Source organism: Oncorhynchus nerka, linkage group LG15 (genome assembly GCF_034236695.1).
Source record: "Oncorhynchus nerka isolate Pitt River linkage group LG15, Oner_Uvic_2.0, whole genome shotgun sequence".
In the NCBI taxonomy this organism is placed as follows: domain Eukaryota; kingdom Metazoa; phylum Chordata; class Actinopteri; order Salmoniformes; family Salmonidae; genus Oncorhynchus; species Oncorhynchus nerka.
In genome coordinates, this window is record NC_088410.1 from 4909794 (window position 1) to 4930402 (window position 20609).

The 20609-nt window shown below is 35.8% G+C and overlaps 1 protein-coding gene across 1 annotated transcript in view; it reads right to left on the reverse strand.

Moving 5' to 3' along the window:
• Window positions 1-390: 390 nt before the first annotated feature.
• The window catches only part of LOC115118660 (oocyte zinc finger protein XlCOF6-like), a 62962-nt gene continuing 42743 nt past the window's right edge, over window positions 391-20609 (reverse strand). The window contains exon 2 of the mRNA XM_065002211.1: window positions 391-2416. Coding sequence (XP_064858283.1) covers window positions 990-2416 — 1427 coding nt within the window. The 3' untranslated portion in view covers window positions 391-989. The remainder of the gene's footprint in view (window positions 2417-20609) is intronic.

Below are 20609 nucleotides of genomic sequence, written 5' to 3' on the forward strand. Positions count from 1 at the left end.
ATGTATATAATGAACAGAATACATCATGTACATCATGTATATAATGAACAGACTAGGTCTATACTGCTCCTACATGGTGTAACAATACATCATGTATATAATGAACAGACTAGGTCTATACTGCTCCTACATGGTGTAACAATACATCATGTAGATGTATATAATGAACAGACTAGGTCTATACTGCTCCTACATGGTGTAACAATACATCATGTAGATGTATATAATGAACAGACTAGGTCTATACTGCTCCTACATGGTGTAACAATACATCATGTATATAATGAACAGACTAGGTCTATACTGCTACCTACATGGTGTACATCAATACAGATAGATATACATGGTGTAACAATACATAGTGTATAAAATTAACATCCACACAGTTAAAAAAATATCAGTTTACTTTTATTCAGTTAAATGTTGAAATAATCAAATCATTTTTACAAATCAGCACCTGTGTTTTATCTGATGGACATTGAGGTAGTAAATGTTTTATCATGTCAACAACTTATCAATGTTATCAGAACAACGTCATCTAATTATCACACAGCTTAATAATAACTAATCTACACAAATGAACTCAATGAAAAACACAACGACTAAATTCAAGAGGTTAAGATCAGAATCAAGAAAAAAACATGAATGATTCATGACATTTTTATTTTATTTTTTAAATAACAATATCCAAATCATATAATGATAAGGGTGTATATTGATCAAAAACAATTCATAATGAAAATCAAATACATGCAAAATATATTCTAATTTTAGATGTGAACATGTTTTGAGAGAAAAAATTAACTAAGAACAAAAGTAAAAGCCTATTTTTTTTCTTACATTACAATTTTATTTAATGTGGCATAAACCAAAGCACAAAAAGTTTGTCAAAACTATATAAGTCAGAACACAGCCACTATTCTCTCATGTGATTTCATGTCCTCTGACTGGGAAAATGTCTTTCCACAATGAGAACACTGGAAAGGATTCTATCCTGTGTGTGTTCCTTCATGCCTTTTCAGGTTCACTAACTGGGTAAAACTCTTTCCACATTGGGAGCATTGGAAAGGCTTCTCTCCTGTGTGCGTCATCTCATGTTTTTTCAGTGTCCCTAAAAAGGTAAAACTCTTTCCGCACAAGGAGCAGTGGAAAGGCTTCTCTCCTGTGTGTATTCTCTCATGCATTTTCAAGTTCCCTAACCAGGCAAAACTTTTTCCACACTGAGAGCATTGGAAAGGCTTATCTCCTGTGTGTGTCCGCTCATGTGATTTCAGGTCCCCTAGCTGGATAAATCTCTTTCCACAGTCTGAACAGTGGTATGGCTTCTCCCCTGTGTGTGTTCTCAAATGCATATTCAGATTCCCTAACCGGGTAAAACTCTTTCCACACTGAGAGCATTGGAAAGGCCTCTCTACAGTGTGTGTTCTCTCGTGTGATTTCAGGTCCCCCGATGAGAAAAATTTACTTTCACATTGGGAGCATTGATACGGCTTCTCTCCAGTGTGTGTTCTTTCATGCACTTTTAAATGCCCTGAGTGTCCAAAACCTTTTCCACACTGGGAGCAGTGATAAGGCTTATTTCCTGTGTGTGTCATCTCATGCATTTTCAGGTTCCCTAAATGGGTAAAACGTTTTCCACAGAAGGAGCAGTGGAAAGGCTTCTCTCCCGTGTGTGTCATCTCATGCGTTTTCAAGTTCCCTAAACGGGTAAAACTTTTTCCACAATGAGAGCATTGGAATGGTTGTTCGCCTGTGTGTATTCTCTTGTGTTTTTTCAGATGTGATGACTGCATAAACCTCTTTCCACATTGAGAGCATTGGAAAGGCCTATCTACTAAATGTGTTCTCTCATGTTTTCTCAGGTCCCCTGGTGAGAAAAAACCCTTTTGACACTGGGAGCATTGATACGGCTTCTCTCCAGTGTGGGTTCTTTCATGCACTTTTAAATGCCCTGAGTATCTAAAACCCTTTCCACACTGAGAGCATTGATACGGCTTCTCTCCTGTGTGTATTCTTTCATGCTCTTTCAGATGCGACGACTGGATAAATCTCTTTCCACACTGAGCGCATTGGAAAGGCCTCTCTAAAGACTGTGTGTGTGTTCTCTCATGTGACTTCAGGTCCCCTGGTGAGAAACATTTCTTTTCACACTGGGAGCATTGATATGGCTTCTCTCCAGTGTGTCTTCTTTCATGCACCTTTAGATGCCCTGACTGTCCAAAACCCTTTCCACACTGGGAGCAGTGATAAGGTTTCTCCCCTGTGTGTGTTTTCATGTGTTCTTTCAGGTGCCCTATCCGGATAAATCTCTTTCCACACTGGGAGCAGTGGTGTGGTCTCGCTGGTTTGGACGTCTCTCGGTCAGGTTCTTCTGAAGGACTCGTCCCGCTTTCAGAATGAGAGTCTGTTCTCTCTCCTGTCAAAGACAGAGTGTTTGGTTAAACAGAGAGACCTGAATGAAACCTCCACGTGGTAAAACTGTCTACCTATGAGGTTTAATCTAGACTAGATCCCTCAATAAAAGATCAGAGCTTGTCATCACAGAGTGGCTGTAGCGCTTTGAGGACAATAAATACACTATATATGTACACAATACATACAACACATATATAAACACTATTAAACATATTGTTGTTTTACATGTATTAGACCTGATAAATAGACTAGTCAGTATAGGATACATGTATTAGACCTAATGGATAAATAGACTAGTCAGTATAGGATACATGTAATAGACTAGTCAGTATAGGATACATGTATTAGACCTAATGGATAAATAGACTAGTCAGTATAGGATACATGTATTAGACCTGACAAATAGACTAGTCAGTATAGGATACATGTATTAGACCTGACAAATAGACTAGTCAGTATAGGATACATGTATTAGACCTGATAAATAGACTAGTCAGTATAGGATACATGTATTAGACCTAATGGATAAATAGACTAGTCAGTATAGGATACATGTATTAGACTAGTCAGTATAGGATACATGTATTAGACCTGATAAATAGACTAGTCAGTATAGGATACATGTATTAGACCTAATGGATAAATAGACTAGTCAGTATAGAATACATGTATTAGACCTAATGGATAAATAGACTAGTCAGTATAGGATACATGTAATAGACTAGTCAGTATAGGATACATGTAATAGACTAGTCAGTATAGGATACATGTATTAGACCTAATAGATAAATAGACTAGTCAGTATAGGATACATGTATTAGACCTAATGGATAAATAGACTAGTCAGTATAGGATACATGTATTAGACCTAATGGATAAATAGACTAGTCAGTATAGGATACATGTAATAGACTAGTCAGTATAGGATACATGTATTAGACCTAATAGATAAATAGACTAGTCAGTATAGGATACATGTATTAGACTAGTCAGTATAGGATACATGTATTAGACCTGATAAATAGACTAGTCAGTATAGGATACATGTATTAGACCTAATGGATAAATAGACTAGTCAGTATAGGATACATGTAATAGACTAGTCAGTATAGGATACATGTAATAGACTAGTCAGTATAGGATACATGTATTAGACCTAATGGATAAATAGACTAGTCAGTATAGGATACATGTATTAGACCTAATGGATAAATAGACTAGTCAGTATAGGATACATGTAATAGACTAGTCAGTATAGGATACATGTATTAGACCTAATGGATAAATAGACTAGTCAGTATAGGATACATGTAATAGACTAGTCAGTATAGGATACATGTATTAGACCTAATGGATAAATAGACTAGTCAGTATAGGATACATGTATTAGACCTAATGGATAAATAGACTAGTCAGTATAGGATACATGTATTAGACCTGACAAATAGACTAGTCAGTATAGGATACATGTATTAGACCTGACAAATAGACTAGTCAGTATAGGATACATGTATTAGACCTGATAAATAGACTAGTCAGTATAGGATACATGTATTAGACCTAATGGATAAATAGACTAGTCAGTATAGGATACATGTATTAGACTAGTCAGTATAGGATACATGTATTAGACCTGATAAATAGACTAGTCAGTATAGGATACATGTATTAGACCTAATGGATAAATAGACTAGTCAGTATAGAATACATGTATTAGACCTAATGGATAAATAGACTAGTCAGTATAGGATACATGTAATAGACTAGTCAGTATAGGATACATGTAATAGACTAGTCAGTATAGGATACATGTATTAGACCTAATAGATAAATAGACTAGTCAGTATAGGATACATGTATTAGACCTAATGGATAAATAGACTAGTCAGTATAGGATACATGTATTAGACCTAATGGATAAATAGACTAGTCAGTATAGGATACATGTAATAGACTAGTCAGTATAGGATACATGTATTAGACCTAATAGATAAATAGACTAGTCAGTATAGGATACATGTATTAGACTAGTCAGTATAGGATACATGTATTAGACCTGATAAATAGACTAGTCAGTATAGGATACATGTATTAGACCTAATGGATAAATAGACTAGTCAGTATAGGATACATGTAATAGACTAGTCAGTATAGGATACATGTAATAGACTAGTCAGTATAGGATACATGTATTAGACCTAATGGATAAATAGACTAGTCAGTATAGGATACATGTATTAGACCTAATGGATAAATAGACTAGTCAGTATAGGATACATGTAATAGACTAGTCAGTATAGGATACATGTATTAGACCTAATGGATAAATAGACTAGTCAGTATAGGATACATGTAATAGACTAGTCAGTATAGGATACATGTATTAGACCTAATGGATAAATAGACTAGTCAGTATAGGATACATGTATTAGACTAGTCAGCATAGGATACATGTATTAGACCTGATGGATAAATAGACTAGTCAGTATAGGATACATGTATTAGACCTGATGGATAAATAGACTAGTCAGTATAGGATACATGTATTAGACTAGTCAGTATAAGATACATGTATTAGACCTAATGGATAAATAGACTAGTCAGTATAGGATACATGTATTAGACTAGTCAGTATAAGATACATGTATTAGACCTAATGGATAAATAGACTAGTCAGTATAGGATACATGTATATAAAGGTTCCGGGTTGGAGCGAGCGGTCGCATCTGCACTCGGTCCGCAGGTAGTATTACATTTCATTACATTTCATTATAGTACAACGGTTTGATTTGTCTAATCTTAGCAATTTTTCTTCTTAGCTAGCTACATAGCCGTCTTTGTATCATAGATAATTGTGTAATTATCGTATTTCGTCGTCCTAACGCAGTCTACACCGCCCTGCAGCTAGCTAGCTAGCTAACGTCTACCGTTAGCTAGTCCACCGTCTACCGATTAGCAGCACAACTTACACTCAACTGAACGACTTGATTAGTGTAGTGTTAGCTAGCTACATAGCTGTCTTTGCTGTCATCGTATCCAAGATAATTGTGTAGTTTAGAGTGTGTAGTTTTAGAGTGATTATCTTAATTTACCGAGGTTAGCTAGCCAGCTATTTGTCGTCCTTAACGTAACAGAACTTCCGCACTCAACAATCCGGTCGCATTTCGCTTCGCTCCACAGGTAGTATCACATTTTTCATTTCATTACAGTACAACGGCTTGATTTGTTTGATCGTAGCTAGCTACATAGCTAGCTACATAGCCGTCTTTGTATCAAAGATAATTGTGTAGTCTTGAGCGATTTCCTAGGTTAGCTAGCCAGCTATTGTCGTTCTTTTAACGCAACGTAACGTAAATCAACACTGCTAGCTAGCCAGCTAGCCCCGAATAGCAGCACAGTAGCACAGTAGAAACCATTACACTCAACGGAACGACTTGATTAGTGTAGTGTCAACAACGCAGACACTGCCAGCTAGCCTACATAGTCAACAACGCAGCCTCTGCCAGCTAGCCTACTTCAGCAGTACTGTATCATTTTAATCATTTTAGTCAATAAGATTCTTGCTACGTAAGCTTAACTTTCTGAACACTCGAGACGTGTAGTCCACTTGTCATTCCAATCTCCTTTGCATTAGCGTAGCCTCTTGTGTAGCCTGTCAACTATGTGTCTGTCTATCCCTGTTCTCTCCTCTCTGCACAGACCATACAAACGCTCCACACCGCGTGGCCGCGGCCACCCTAATCTGGTGGTCCCAGCGCGCACGACCCACGTGGAGTTCCAGGTCTCCGGTAGCCTCTGGAACTGCCGATCTGCGGCCAACAAGGCAGAGTTCATCTCAGCCTATGCCTCCCTCCAGTCCCTCGACTTCTTGGCACTGACGGAAACATGGATCACCACAGACAACACTGTTACTCCTACTGCCCTCTCTTCGTCTGCCCACGTGTTCTCGCACACCCCGAGAGCTTCTGGTCAGCGGGGTGGTGGCACCGGGATCCTCATCTCTCCCAAGTGGTCATTCTCTCTTTCTCCCCTTACCCATCTGTCTATCGCCTCCTTTGAATTCCATGCTGTCACAGTTACCAGCCCTTTCAAGCTTAACATCCTTATCATTTATCGCCCTCCAGGTTCCCTCGGAGAGTTCATCAATGAGCTTGATGCCTTGATAAGCTCCTTTCCTGAGGACGGCTCACCTCTCACAGTTCTGGGCGACTTTAACCTCCCCACGTCTACCTTTGACTCATTCCTCTCTGCCTCCTTCTTTCCACTCCTCTCCTCTTTTGACCTCACCCTCTCACCTTCCCCCCCTACTCACAAGGCAGGAAATACGCTCGACCTCATCTTTACTAGATGCTGTTCTTCCACTAACCTCATTGCAACTCCCCTCCAAGTCTCCGACCACTACCTTGTATCCTTCTCCCTCTCGCTCTCATCCAACACTTCCCACACTGCCCCTACTCGGATGGTATCGCGCCGTCCCAACCTTCGCTCTCTCTCCCCCGCTACTCTCTCCTCTTCCATCCTATCATCTCTTCCCTCTGCTCAAACCTTCTCCAACCTATCTCCTGATTCTGATCTCCTCCTCAACCCTCCTCTCCTCCCTTTCTGCATCCCCTATCCTCCAGGCCGGCTCGGTCCTCCCCTCCCGCTCCGTGGCTCAACGACTCATTGCGAGCTCACAGAACAGGGCTCCGGGCAGCCGAGCGGAAATGGAGGAAAACTCGCCTCCCTGCGGACCTGACATCCTTTCACTCCCTCCTCTCTACATTTTCCTCTTTCTCTCTGCTGCTAAAGCCACTTTCTACCACTCTAAATTCCAAGCATCTGCCTCTAACCCTAGGAAGCTCTTTGCAACCTTCTCCTCCCTCCTGAATCCTCATCCCCCTCCCCCCTCCTCCCTCTCTGCAGATGACTTCGTCAACCATTTTGAAAAGAAGGTCGACGACATCCGATCCTCGTTTGCTAAGTCAAACGACACCGCTGGTTCTGCTCACACTGCCCTACCCTGTGCTCTGACCTCTTTCTCCCCCTCTCTCCAGATGAAATCTCGCGTCTTGTGACGGCCGGCCGCCCAACAACCTGCCCGCTTGACCCTATCCCCTCCTCTCTTCTCCAGACCATTTCCGGAGACCTTCTCCCTTACCTCACCTCGCTCATCAACTCATCCCTGACCGCTGGCTACGTCCCTTCCGTCTTCAAGAGAGCGAGAGTTGCACCCCTTCTGAAAAAACCTACACTCGATCCCTCCGATGTCAACAACTACAGACCAGTATCCCTTCTTTCTTTTCTCTCCAAAACTCTTGAACGTGCCGTCCTTGGCCAGCTCTCCCGCTATCTCTCTCAGAATGACCTTCTTGATCCAAATCAGTCAGGTTTCAAGACTAGTCATTCAACTGAGACTGCTCTTCTCTGTATCACTGCTAAAGCTAACTCTCTCTCCTCTGCTCTCATCCTTCTAGACCTATCGGCTGCCTTCGATACTGTGAACCATCAGATCCTCCTCTCCACCCTCTCCGAGTTGGGCATCTCCGGCGCGGCCCACGTTTGGATTGCGTCCTACCTGACAGGTCGCTCCTACCAGGTGGCGTGGCGAGAATCCGTCTCCACACCACGTGCTCTCACCACTGGTGTCCCCAGGGCTCTGTTCTAGGCCCTCTCCTATTCTCGCTATACACCAAGTCACTTGGCTCTGTCATAACCTCACATGGTCTCTCCTATCATTGCTATGCAGACGACACACAATTAATCTTCTCCTTTCCCCCTTCTGATGATCAGGTGGCGAATCGCATCTCTGCATGTCTGGCAGACATATCAGTGTGGATGACGGATCACCACCTCAAGCTGAACCTCGGCAAGACGGAGCTGCTCTTCCTCCCGGGAAGGACTGCCCGTTCCATGATCTCGCCATCACGGTTGACAACTCCATTGTGTCCTCCTCCCAGAGCGCTAAGAACCTTGGCGTGATCCTGGACAACACCCTGTCGTTCTCAACTAACATCAAGGCGGTGGCCCGTTCCTGTAGGTTCATGCTCTACAACATCCGCAGAGTACGACCCTGCCTCACACAGGAAGCGGCGCAGGTCCTAATCCAGGCACTTGTCATCTCCCGTCTGGATTACTGCAACTCGCTGTTGGCTGGGCTCCCTGCCTGTGCCATTAAACCCCTACAACTCATCCAGAACGCCGCAGCCCGTCTGGTGTTCAACCTTCCCAAGTTCTCTCACGTCACCCCGCTCCTCCGCTCTCTCCACTGGCTTCCAGTTGAAGCTCGCATCCGCTACAAGACCATGGTGCTTGCCTACGGAGCTGTGAGGGGAACGGCACCTCAGTACCTCCAGGCTCTGATCAGGCCCTACACCCAAACAAGGGCACTGCGTTCATCCACCTCTGGCCTGCTCGCCTCCCTACCACTGAGGAAGTACAGTTCCCGCTCAGCCCAGTCAAAACTGTTCGCTGCTCTGGCCCCCAATGGTGGAACAAACTCCCTCACGACGCCAGGACAGCGGAGTCAATCACCACCTTCCGGAAACACCTGAAACCCCACCTCTTTAAGGAATACCTAGGATAGGATAAAGTAATCCCTCTCACCCCCTTAAAATATTTAGATGCACTACTGTTCCACTGGATGTCATAAGGTGAATGCACCAATTTGTAAGTCGCTCTGGATAAGAGCGTCTGCTAAATGACTTAAATGTAAATGTATTAGACTAGTCAGTATAGGATACATGTAATAGACTAGTCAGTATAGGATACATGTATTAGACTAGTCAGTATAGGATACATGTAATAGACTAGTCAGTATATAATACATGTATTAGACTAGTCAGTATAGGATACATGTAATAGACTAGTCAGTATAGGATACATGTAATAGACTAGTCAGTATAGGATACATGTATTAGACCTAATGGATAAATAGACTAGTCAGTATAGGATACATGTATTAGACCTAATAGATAAATAGACTAGTCAGTATAGGATACATGTATTAGACCTAATGGATAAATAGACTAGTCAGTATAGGATACATGTATTAGACCTAATGGATAAATAGACTAGTCAGTATAGGATACATGTATTAGACCTAATAGATAAATAGACTAGTCAGTATAGGATACATGTATTAGACCTAATGGATAAATAGACTAGTCAGTATAGGATACATGTATTAGACCTAATAGATAAATAGACTAGTCAGTATAGGATACATGAATTAGACCTAATGGATAAATAGACTAGTCAGTATAGGATACATGTATTAGACTAGTCAGTATAGGATACATGAATTAGACCTAATGGATAAATAGACTAGTCAGTATAGGATACATGTATTAGACCTAATGGATAAATAGACTAGTCAGTATAAGATACATGTAATAGACTAGTCAGTATAGGATACATGTATTAGACCTAATAGATAAATAGACTAGTCAGTATAGGATACATGTAATAGACTAGTCAGTATAGGATACATGTAATAGACTAGTCAGTATAGGATACATGTATTAGACCTAATAGATAAATAGACTAGTCAGTATAGGATACATGTAATAGACTAGTCAGTATAGGATACATGTAATAGACTAGTCAGTATAGGATACATGTATTAGACCTAATAGATAAATAGACTAGTCAGTATAGGATACATGTATTAGACTAGTCAGTATAGAATACATGTATTAGACCTAATAGATAAATAGACTAGTCAGTATAGGATACATGTAATAGACTAGTCAGTATAGGATACATGTAATAGACTAGTCAGTATAGGATACATGTAATAGACTAGTCAGTATAGGATACATGTAATAGACCTAATGGATAAATAGACTAGTCAGTATAGGATACATGTATTAGACCTAATGGATAAATAGACTAGTCAGTATAGGATACATGTAATAGACTAGTCAGTATAAGATACATGTAATAGACTAGTCAGTATAGGATACATGTAATAGACTAGTCAGTATAGGATACATGTAATAGACTAGTCAGTATAGGATACATGTAATAGACCTAATGGATAAATAGACTAGTCAGTATAGGATACATGTATTAGACCTAATGGATAAATAGACTAGTCAGTATAGGATACATGTATTAGACCTAATGGATAAATAGACTAGTCAGTATAGGATACATGTAATAGACTAGTCAGTATAGGATACATGTAATAGACTAGTCAGTATAGGATACATGTATTAGACCTAATGGATAAATAGACTAGTCAGTATAGGATACATGTAATAGACTAGTCAGTATAGGATACATGTATTAGACCTAATGGATAAATAGACTAGTCAGTATAGGATACATGTATTAGACCTAATGGATAAATAGACTAGTCAGTATAGGATACATGTAATAGACTAGTCAGTATAGGATACATGTATTAGACTAGTCAGTATAGGATACATGTATTAGACCTAATGGATAAATAGACTAGTCAGTATAGGATACATGTAATAGACTAGTCAGTATAGGATACATGTAATAGACCTAATAGATAAATAGACTAGTCAGTATAGGATACATGTATTAGACCTAATAGATAAATAGACTAGTCAGTATAGGATACATGTATTAGACCTAATGGATAAATAGACTAGTCAGTATAGAATACATGTATTAGACCTAATGGATAAATAGACTAGTCAGTATAGGATACATGTATTAGACCTAATAGATAAATAGACTAGTCAGTATAGGATACATGTAATAGACTAGTCAGTATAGAATACATGTATTAGACCTAATAGATAAATAGACTAGTCAGTATAGGATACATGTAATAGACTAGTCAGTATAGGATACATGTAATAGACTAGTCAGTATAGGATACATGTAATAGACTAGTCAGTATAGGATACATGTAATAGACTAGTCAGTATAGGATACATGTATTAGACTAGTCAGTATAGGATACATGTAATAGACTAGTCAGTATAGGATACATGTAATAGACTAGTCATTATAGGATACATGTAAGAGACTAGTCAGTATAGGATACATGTATTAGACCTAATGGATAAATAGACTAGTCAGTATAGGATACATGTATTAGACCTAATGGATAAATAGACTAGTCAGTATAGGATACATGTAATAGACTAGTCAGTATAGGATACATGTATTAGACCTAATGGATAAATAGACTAGTCAGTATAGGATACATGTATTAGACCTAATGGATAAATAGACTAGTCAGTATAGGATACATGTAATAGACTAGTCAGTATAGGATACATGTAATAGACTAGTCAGTATAGGATACATGTAATAGACTAGTCAGTATAGGATACATGTAAGAGACTAGTCAGTATAGGATACATGTATTAGACCTAATGGATAAATAGACTAGTCAGTATAGGATACATGTAAGAGAATAGTCAGTATAGGATACATGTATTAGACCTAATGGATAAATAGACTAGTCAGTATAGGATACATGTATTAGACCTAATAGATAAATAGACTAGTCAGTATAGGATACATGTATTAGACCTAATAGATAAATAGACTAGTCAATATAGAATACATGTATTAGACCTAATGGATAAATAGACTAGTCAGTATAGGATACATGTAATAGACTAGTCAGTATAGGATACATGTATTAGACCTAATGGATAAATAGACTAGTCAGTATAGGATACATGTATTAGACCTAATGGATAAATAGACTAGTCAGTATAGGATACATGTATTAGACCTAATGGATAAATAGACTAGTCAGTATAGGATACATGTAATAGACTAGTCAGTATAGGATACATGTAATAGACTAGTCAGTATAGGATACATGTATTAGACCTAATGGATAAATAGACTAGTCAGTATAGGATACATGTAATAGACTAGTCAGTATAGGATACATGTATTAGACTAGTCAGTATAGGATACATGTATTAGACCTAATAGATAAATAGACTAGTCAGTATAGGATACATGTAATAGACTAGTCATTATAGAATACATGTATTAGACCTAATAGATAAATAGACTAGTCAGTATAGGATACATGTAATAGACTAGTCAGTATAGGATACATGTATTAGACTAGTCAGTATAGGATACATGTATTAGACCTAATAGATAAATAGACTAGTCAGTATAGGATACATGTATTAGACCTAATAGATAAATAGACTAGTCAGTATAGGATACATGTATTAGACCTAATAGATAAATAGACTAGTCAGTATAGGATACATGTATTAGACTAGTCAGTATAGAATACATGTATTAGACCTAATAGATAAATAGACTAGTCAGTATAGGATACATGTAATAGACTAGTCAGTATAGGATACATGTATTAGACTAGTCAGTATAGGATACATGTATTAGACCTAATAGATAAATAGACTAGTCAGTATAGGATACATGTATTAGACCTAATAGATAAATAGACTAGTCAGTATAGGATACATGTATTAGACCTAATAGATAAATAGACTAGTCAGTATAGGATACATGTAATAGACTAGTCAGTATAGGATACATGTAATAGACCTAATAGATAAATAGACTAGTCAGTATAGGATACATGTAATAGACTAGTCAGTATAGGATACATGTATTAGACCTAATAGATAAATAGACTAGTCAGTATAGGATACATGTAATAGACTAGTCAGTATAGGATACATGTAATAGACCTAATAGATAAATAGACTAGTCAGTATAGGATACATGTATTAGACTAGTCAGTATAGGATACATGTATTAGACCTAATGGATAAATAGACTAGTCAGTATAGGATACATGTATTAGACCTAATCGATAAATAGACTAGTCAGTATAGGATACATGTATTAGACCTAATGGATAAATAGACTAGTCAGTATAGGATACATGTATTAGACCTAATAGATAAATAGACTAGTCAGTATAGGATACATGTATTAGACCTAATGGATAAATAGACTAGTCAGTATAGGATACATGTATTAGACCTAATAGATAAATAGACTAGTCAGTATAGGATACATGTATTAGACTAGTCAGTATAGGATACATGTAATAGACTAGTCAGTATAGGATACATGTATTAGACTAGTCAGTATAGGATACATGTATTAGACTAGTCAGTATAGGATACATGTAATAGACTAGTCAGTATAGGATACATGTATTAGACCTAATGGATAAATAGACTAGTCAGTATAGGATACATGTAATAGACTAGTCAGTATAGGATACATGTATTAGACTAGTCAGTATAGGATACATGTAATAGACCTAATGGATAAATAGACTAGTCAGTATAGGATACATGTATTAGACCTAATAGATAAATAGACTAGTCAGTATAGGATACATGTATTAGACCTAATAGATAAATAGACTAGTCAGTATAGGATACATGTAATAGACTAGTCAGTATAGGATACATGTAATAGACTAGTCAGTATAGGATACATGTATTAGACCTAATGGATAAATAGACTAGTCAGTATAGGATACATGTAATAGACTAGTCAGTATAGGATACATGTATTAGACTAGTCAGTATAGGATACATGTATTAGACCTAATAGATAAATAGACTAGTCAGTATAGGATACATGTAATAGACTAGTCATTATAGAATACATGTATTAGACCTAATAGATAAATAGACTAGTCAGTATAGGATACATGTAATAGACTAGTCAGTATAGGATACATGTATTAGACTAGTCAGTATAGGATACATGTATTAGACCTAATAGATAAATAGACTAGTCAGTATAGGATACATGTATTAGACCTAATAGATAAATAGACTAGTCAGTATAGGATACATGTATTAGACCTAATAGATAAATAGACTAGTCAGTATAGGATACATGTATTAGACTAGTCAGTATAGAATACATGTATTAGACCTAATAGATAAATAGACTAGTCAGTATAGGATACATGTAATAGACTAGTCAGTATAGGATACATGTATTAGACTAGTCAGTATAGGATACATGTATTAGACCTAATAGATAAATAGACTAGTCAGTATAGGATACATGTATTAGACCTAATAGATAAATAGACTAGTCAGTATAGGATACATGTATTAGACCTAATAGATAAAGAGACTAGTCAGTATAGGATACATGTAATAGACTAGTCAGTATAGGATACATGTAATAGACCTAATAGATAAATAGACTAGTCAGTATAGGATACATGTAATAGACTAGTCAGTATAGGATACATGTATTAGACCTAATAGATAAATAGACTAGTCAGTATAGGATACATGTAATAGACTAGTCAGTATAGGATACATGTAATAGACCTAATAGATAAATAGACTAGTCAGTATAGGATACATGTATTAGACTAGTCAGTATAGGATACATGTATTAGACCTAATGGATAAATAGACTAGTCAGTATAGGATACATGTATTAGACCTAATCGATAAATAGACTAGTCAGTATAGGATACATGTATTAGACCTAATGGATAAATAGACTAGTCAGTATAGGATACATGTATTAGACCTAATAGATAAATAGACTAGTCAGTATAGGATACATGTATTAGACCTAATGGATAAATAGACTAGTCAGTATAGGATACATGTATTAGACCTAATAGATAAATAGACTAGTCAGTATAGGATACATGTATTAGACTAGTCAGTATAGGATACATGTAATAGACTAGTCAGTATAGGATACATGTATTAGACTAGTCAGTATAGGATACATGTATTAGACTAGTCAGTATAGGATACATGTAATAGACTAGTCAGTATAGGATACATGTATTAGACCTAATGGATAAATAGACTAGTCAGTATAGGATACATGTAATAGACTAGTCAGTATAGGATACATGTATTAGACTAGTCAGTATAGGATACATGTAATAGACCTAATGGATAAATAGACTAGTCAGTATAGGATACATGTATTAGACCTAATAGATAAATAGACTAGTCAGTATAGGATACATGTATTAGACCTAATAGATAAATAGACTAGTCAGTATAGGATACATGTAATAGACTAGTCAGTATAGGATACATGTATTAGACCTAATAGATAAATAGACTAGTCAGTATAGGATACATGTAATAGACTAGTCAGTATAGGATACATGTAATAGACTAGTCAGTATAGGATACATATATTAGACTAGTCAGTATAGGATACATGTATTAGACTAGTCAGTATAGGATACATGTAATAGACTAGTCAGTATAGGATACATGTATTAGACCTAATGGATAAATAGACTAGTCAGTATAGGATACATGTAATAGACTAGTCAGTATAGGATACATGTATTAGACTAGTCAGTATAGGATACATGTAATAGACCTAATGGATAAATAGACTAGTCAGTATAGGATACATGTATTAGACCTAATAGATAAATAGACTAGTCAGTATAGGATACATGTATTAGACCTAATAGATAAATAGACTAGTCAGTATAGGATACATGTAATAGACTAGTCAGTATAGGATACATGTATTAGACCTAATAGATAAATAGACTAGTCAGTATAGGATACATGTAATAGACTAGTCAGTATAGGATACATGTAATAGACCTAATAGATAAATAGACTAGTCAGTATAAGATACATGTATTAGACCTAATGGATAAATAGACTAGTCAGTATAGGATACATGTATTAGACCTAATAGATAAATAGACTAGTCAGTATAGGATACATGTATTAGACCTAATGGATAAATAGACTAGTCAGTATAGGATACATGTATTAGACCTAATGGATAAATAGACTAGTCAGTATAGGATACATGTATTAGACCTAATGGATAAATAGACTAGTCAGTATAGAATACATGTATTAGACCTAATGGATAAATAGACTAGTCAGTATAGGATACATGTAATAGACTAGTCAGTATAGGATACATGTAATAGACTAGTCAGTATAGGATACATGTAATAGACTAGTCAGTATAGGATACATGTATTAGACCTAATGGATAAATAGACTAGTCAGTATAGGATACATGTAATAGACTAGTCAGTATAGGATACATGTAATAGACTAGTCAGTATAGGATACATGTAATAGACTAGTCAGTATAGGATACATGTAATAGACTAGTCAGTATAGGATACATGTAATAGACTAGTCAGTATAGGATACATGTAATAGACTAGTCAGTATAGGATACATGTAATAGACTAGTCAGTATAGGATACATGTATTAGACCTAATGGATAAATAGACTAGTCAGTATAGGATACATGTAATAGACTAGTCAGTATAGGATACATGTAATAGACTAGTCAGTATAGGATACATGTATTAGACCTAATGGATAAATAGACTAGTCAGTATAGAATACATGTAATAGACCTAATGGATAAATAGACTAGTCAGTATAGGATACATGTATTAGACCTAATAGATAAATAGACTAGTCAGTATAGGATACATGTAATAGACCTAATAGATAAATAGACTAGTCAGTATAGGATGCATGTATTAGACTAGTCAGTATAGGATACAAGTATTAGACCTAATGGATAAATAGACTAGTCAGTATAGGATACATGTATTAGACTAGTCAGTATAGGATACAAGTATTAGACCTAATAGATAAATAGACTAGTCAGTATAAGATACATGTAATAGACTAGTCAGTATAGGATACATGTAATAGACTAGTCAGTATAGGATACATGTAATAGACTAGTCAGTATAGGATACAAGTATTAGACCTAATGGATAAATAGACTAGTCAGTATAGGATACATGTATTAGACTAGTCAGTATAGGCTACATGTAATAGACCTAATGGATAAATAGACTAGTCAGTATAGGATACATGTATTAGACTAGTCAGTATAGGCTACATGTAATAGACTAGTCAGTATAGGATACATGTAATAGACCTAATGGATAAATAGACTAGTCAGTATAGGATACATGTATTAGACTAGTCAGTATAGGCTACATGTAATAGACTAGTCAGTATAGGATACATGTAATAGACTAGTCAGTATAGGATACATGTAATAGACCTGATAGATAAATAGACTAGTCAGTATAGGATACAAGTATTAGACCTAATGGATAAATAGACTAGTCAGTATAGGATACATGTATTAGACTAGTCAGTATAGGATACATGTAATAGACTAGTCAGTATAGGATACATGTAATAGACCTGATAGATAAATAGACTAGTCAGTATAGGATACAAGTATTAGACCTAATGGATAAATAGACTAGTCAGTATAGGATACATGTATTAGACCTAATAGATAAATAGACTAGTCAGTATAGGATACATGTATTAGACTAGTCAGTATAGGATACATGTATTAGACTAGTCAGTATAGGATACATGTAATAGACTAGTCAGTATAGGATACATGTATTAGACCTAATGGATAAATAGACTAGTCAGTATAGGATACATGTATTAGACCTAATAGATAAATAGACTAGTCAGTATAGAATACATGTATTAGACCTAATGGATAAATAGACTAGTCAGTATAGGATACATGTATTAGACCTAATGGATAAATAGACTAGTCAGTATAGGATACATGTAATAGACTAGTCAGTATAGGATACATGTATTAGACCTAATAGATAAATAGACTAGTCAGTATAGGATACATGTAATAGACTAGTCAGTATAGGATACATGTATTAGACTAGTCAGTATAGGATACATGTATTAGACCTAATAGATAAATAGACTAGTCAGTATAGGATACATGTAATAGACTAGTCAGTATAGGATACATGTATTAGACTAGTCAGTATAGGATACATGTATTAGACCTAATAGATAAATAGACTAGTCAGTATAGGATACATGTAATAGACCTAATAGATAAATAGACTAGTCAGTATAGGATACATGTAATTAGACCTAATAGATAAATAGACTAGTCAGTATAGGATACATGTATTAGACCTAATAGATAAATAGACTAGTCAGTATAGGATACATGTATTAGACTAGTCAGTATAGGATACATGTAATAGACTAGTCAGTATAGGATACATGTAATAGACTAGTCAGTATAAGATACATGTAATAGACTAGTCAGTATAGGATACATGTAATAGACTAGTCAGTATAGGATACATGTAATAGACCTAATAGATAAATAGACTAGTCAGTATAGGATACATGTAATAGACCTAATGGATAAATAGACTAGTCAGTATAGGATACATGTAATAGACTAGTCAGTATAGGATACATGTAATAGACCTAATGGATAAATAGACTAGTCAGTATAGGATACATGTATTAGACCTAATGGATAAATAGACTAGTCAGTATAGGATACATGTATTAGACCTAATGGATAAATAGACTAGTCAGTATAGGATACATGTAATAGACTAGTCAGTATAGGATACATGTATTAGACCTAATGGATAAATAGACTAGTCAGTATAGGATACATGTATTAGACCTAATGGATAAATAGACTAGTCAGTATAGGATACATGTATTAGACCTAATGGATAAATAGACTAGTCAGTATAGGATACATGTAATAGACCTAATAGATAAATAGACTAGTCAGTATAGGATACACGTAATAGACTAGTCAGTATAGGATACATGTATTAGACCTAATGGATAAATAGACTAGTCAGTATAGGATACATGTAATAGACTAGTCAGTATAGGATACATGTAATAGACTAGTCAGTATAGGATACATGTATTAGACCTAATGGATAAATAGACTAGTCAGTATAGGATACATGTAATAGACTAGTCAGTATAGGATACATGTATTAGACCTAATGGATAAATAGACTAGTCAGTATAGGATACATGTATTAGACCTAATGGATAAATAGACTAGTCAGTATAGGATACATGTATTAGACCTAATAGATAAATAGACTAGTCAGTATAGGATACATGTATTAGACTAGTCAGTATAGGATACATGTATTAGACCTAATGGATAAATAGACTAGTCAGTATAGGATACATGTATTAGACTAGTCAGTATAGGATACATGTATTAGACCTAATAGATAAATAGACTAGTCAGTATAGGATACATGTATTAGACCTAATAGATAAATAGACTAGTCAGTATAGGATACATGTATTAGACCTAATGGATAAATAGACTAGTCAGTATAGGATACATGTATTAGACCTAATGGACAAATAGACTAGTCAGTATAGGATACATGTAATAGACTAGTCAGTATAGGATACATGTATTAGACCTAATAGATAAATAGACTAGTCAGTATAGGATACATGTAATAGACTAGTCAGTATAGGATACATGTAATAGACTAGTCAGTATAGGATACATGTATTAGACCTAATGGATAAATAGACTAGTCAGTATAGAATACATGTAATAGACTAGTCAGTATAGGATACATGTAATAGACCTAATAGATAAATAGACTAGTCAGTATAGGATACATGTATTAGACCTAATGGATAAATAGACTAGTCAGTATAGGATACATGTATTAGACCTAATGGATAAATAGACTAGTCAGTATAGGATACATGTAATAGACCTAATGGATAAATAGACTAGTCAGTATAGGATACATGTATTAGACCTAATGGATAAATAGACTAGTCAGTATAGGATACATGTATTAGACCTAATGGATAAATAGACTAGTCAGTATAGGATACATGTAATAGACTAGTCAGTATAGGATACATGTATTAGACCTAATGGATAAATAGACTAGTCAGTATAGGATACATGTATTAGACCTAATGGATAAATAGACTAGTCAGTATAGGATACATGTATTAGACCTAATGGATAAATAGACTAGTCAGTATAGGATACATGTAATAGACCTAATAGATAAATAGACTAGTCAGTATAGGATACATGTATTAGACTAGTCAGTATAGGATACAAGTATTAGACCTAATGGATAAATAGACTAGTCAGTATAGGATACATGTAATAGACCTAATAGATAAATAGACTAGTCAGTATAAGATACATGTAATAGACTAGTCAGTATAGGATACATGTAATAGACTAGTCAGTATAGAATACATGTATTAGACCTAATGGATAAATAGACTAGTCAGTATAGGATACATGTAATAGACTAGTCAGTATAGGATACATGTAATAGACTAGTCAGTATAGAATACATGTATTAGACCTAATAGATAAATAGACTAGTCAGTATAGGATACATGTATTAGACCTAATAGATAAATAG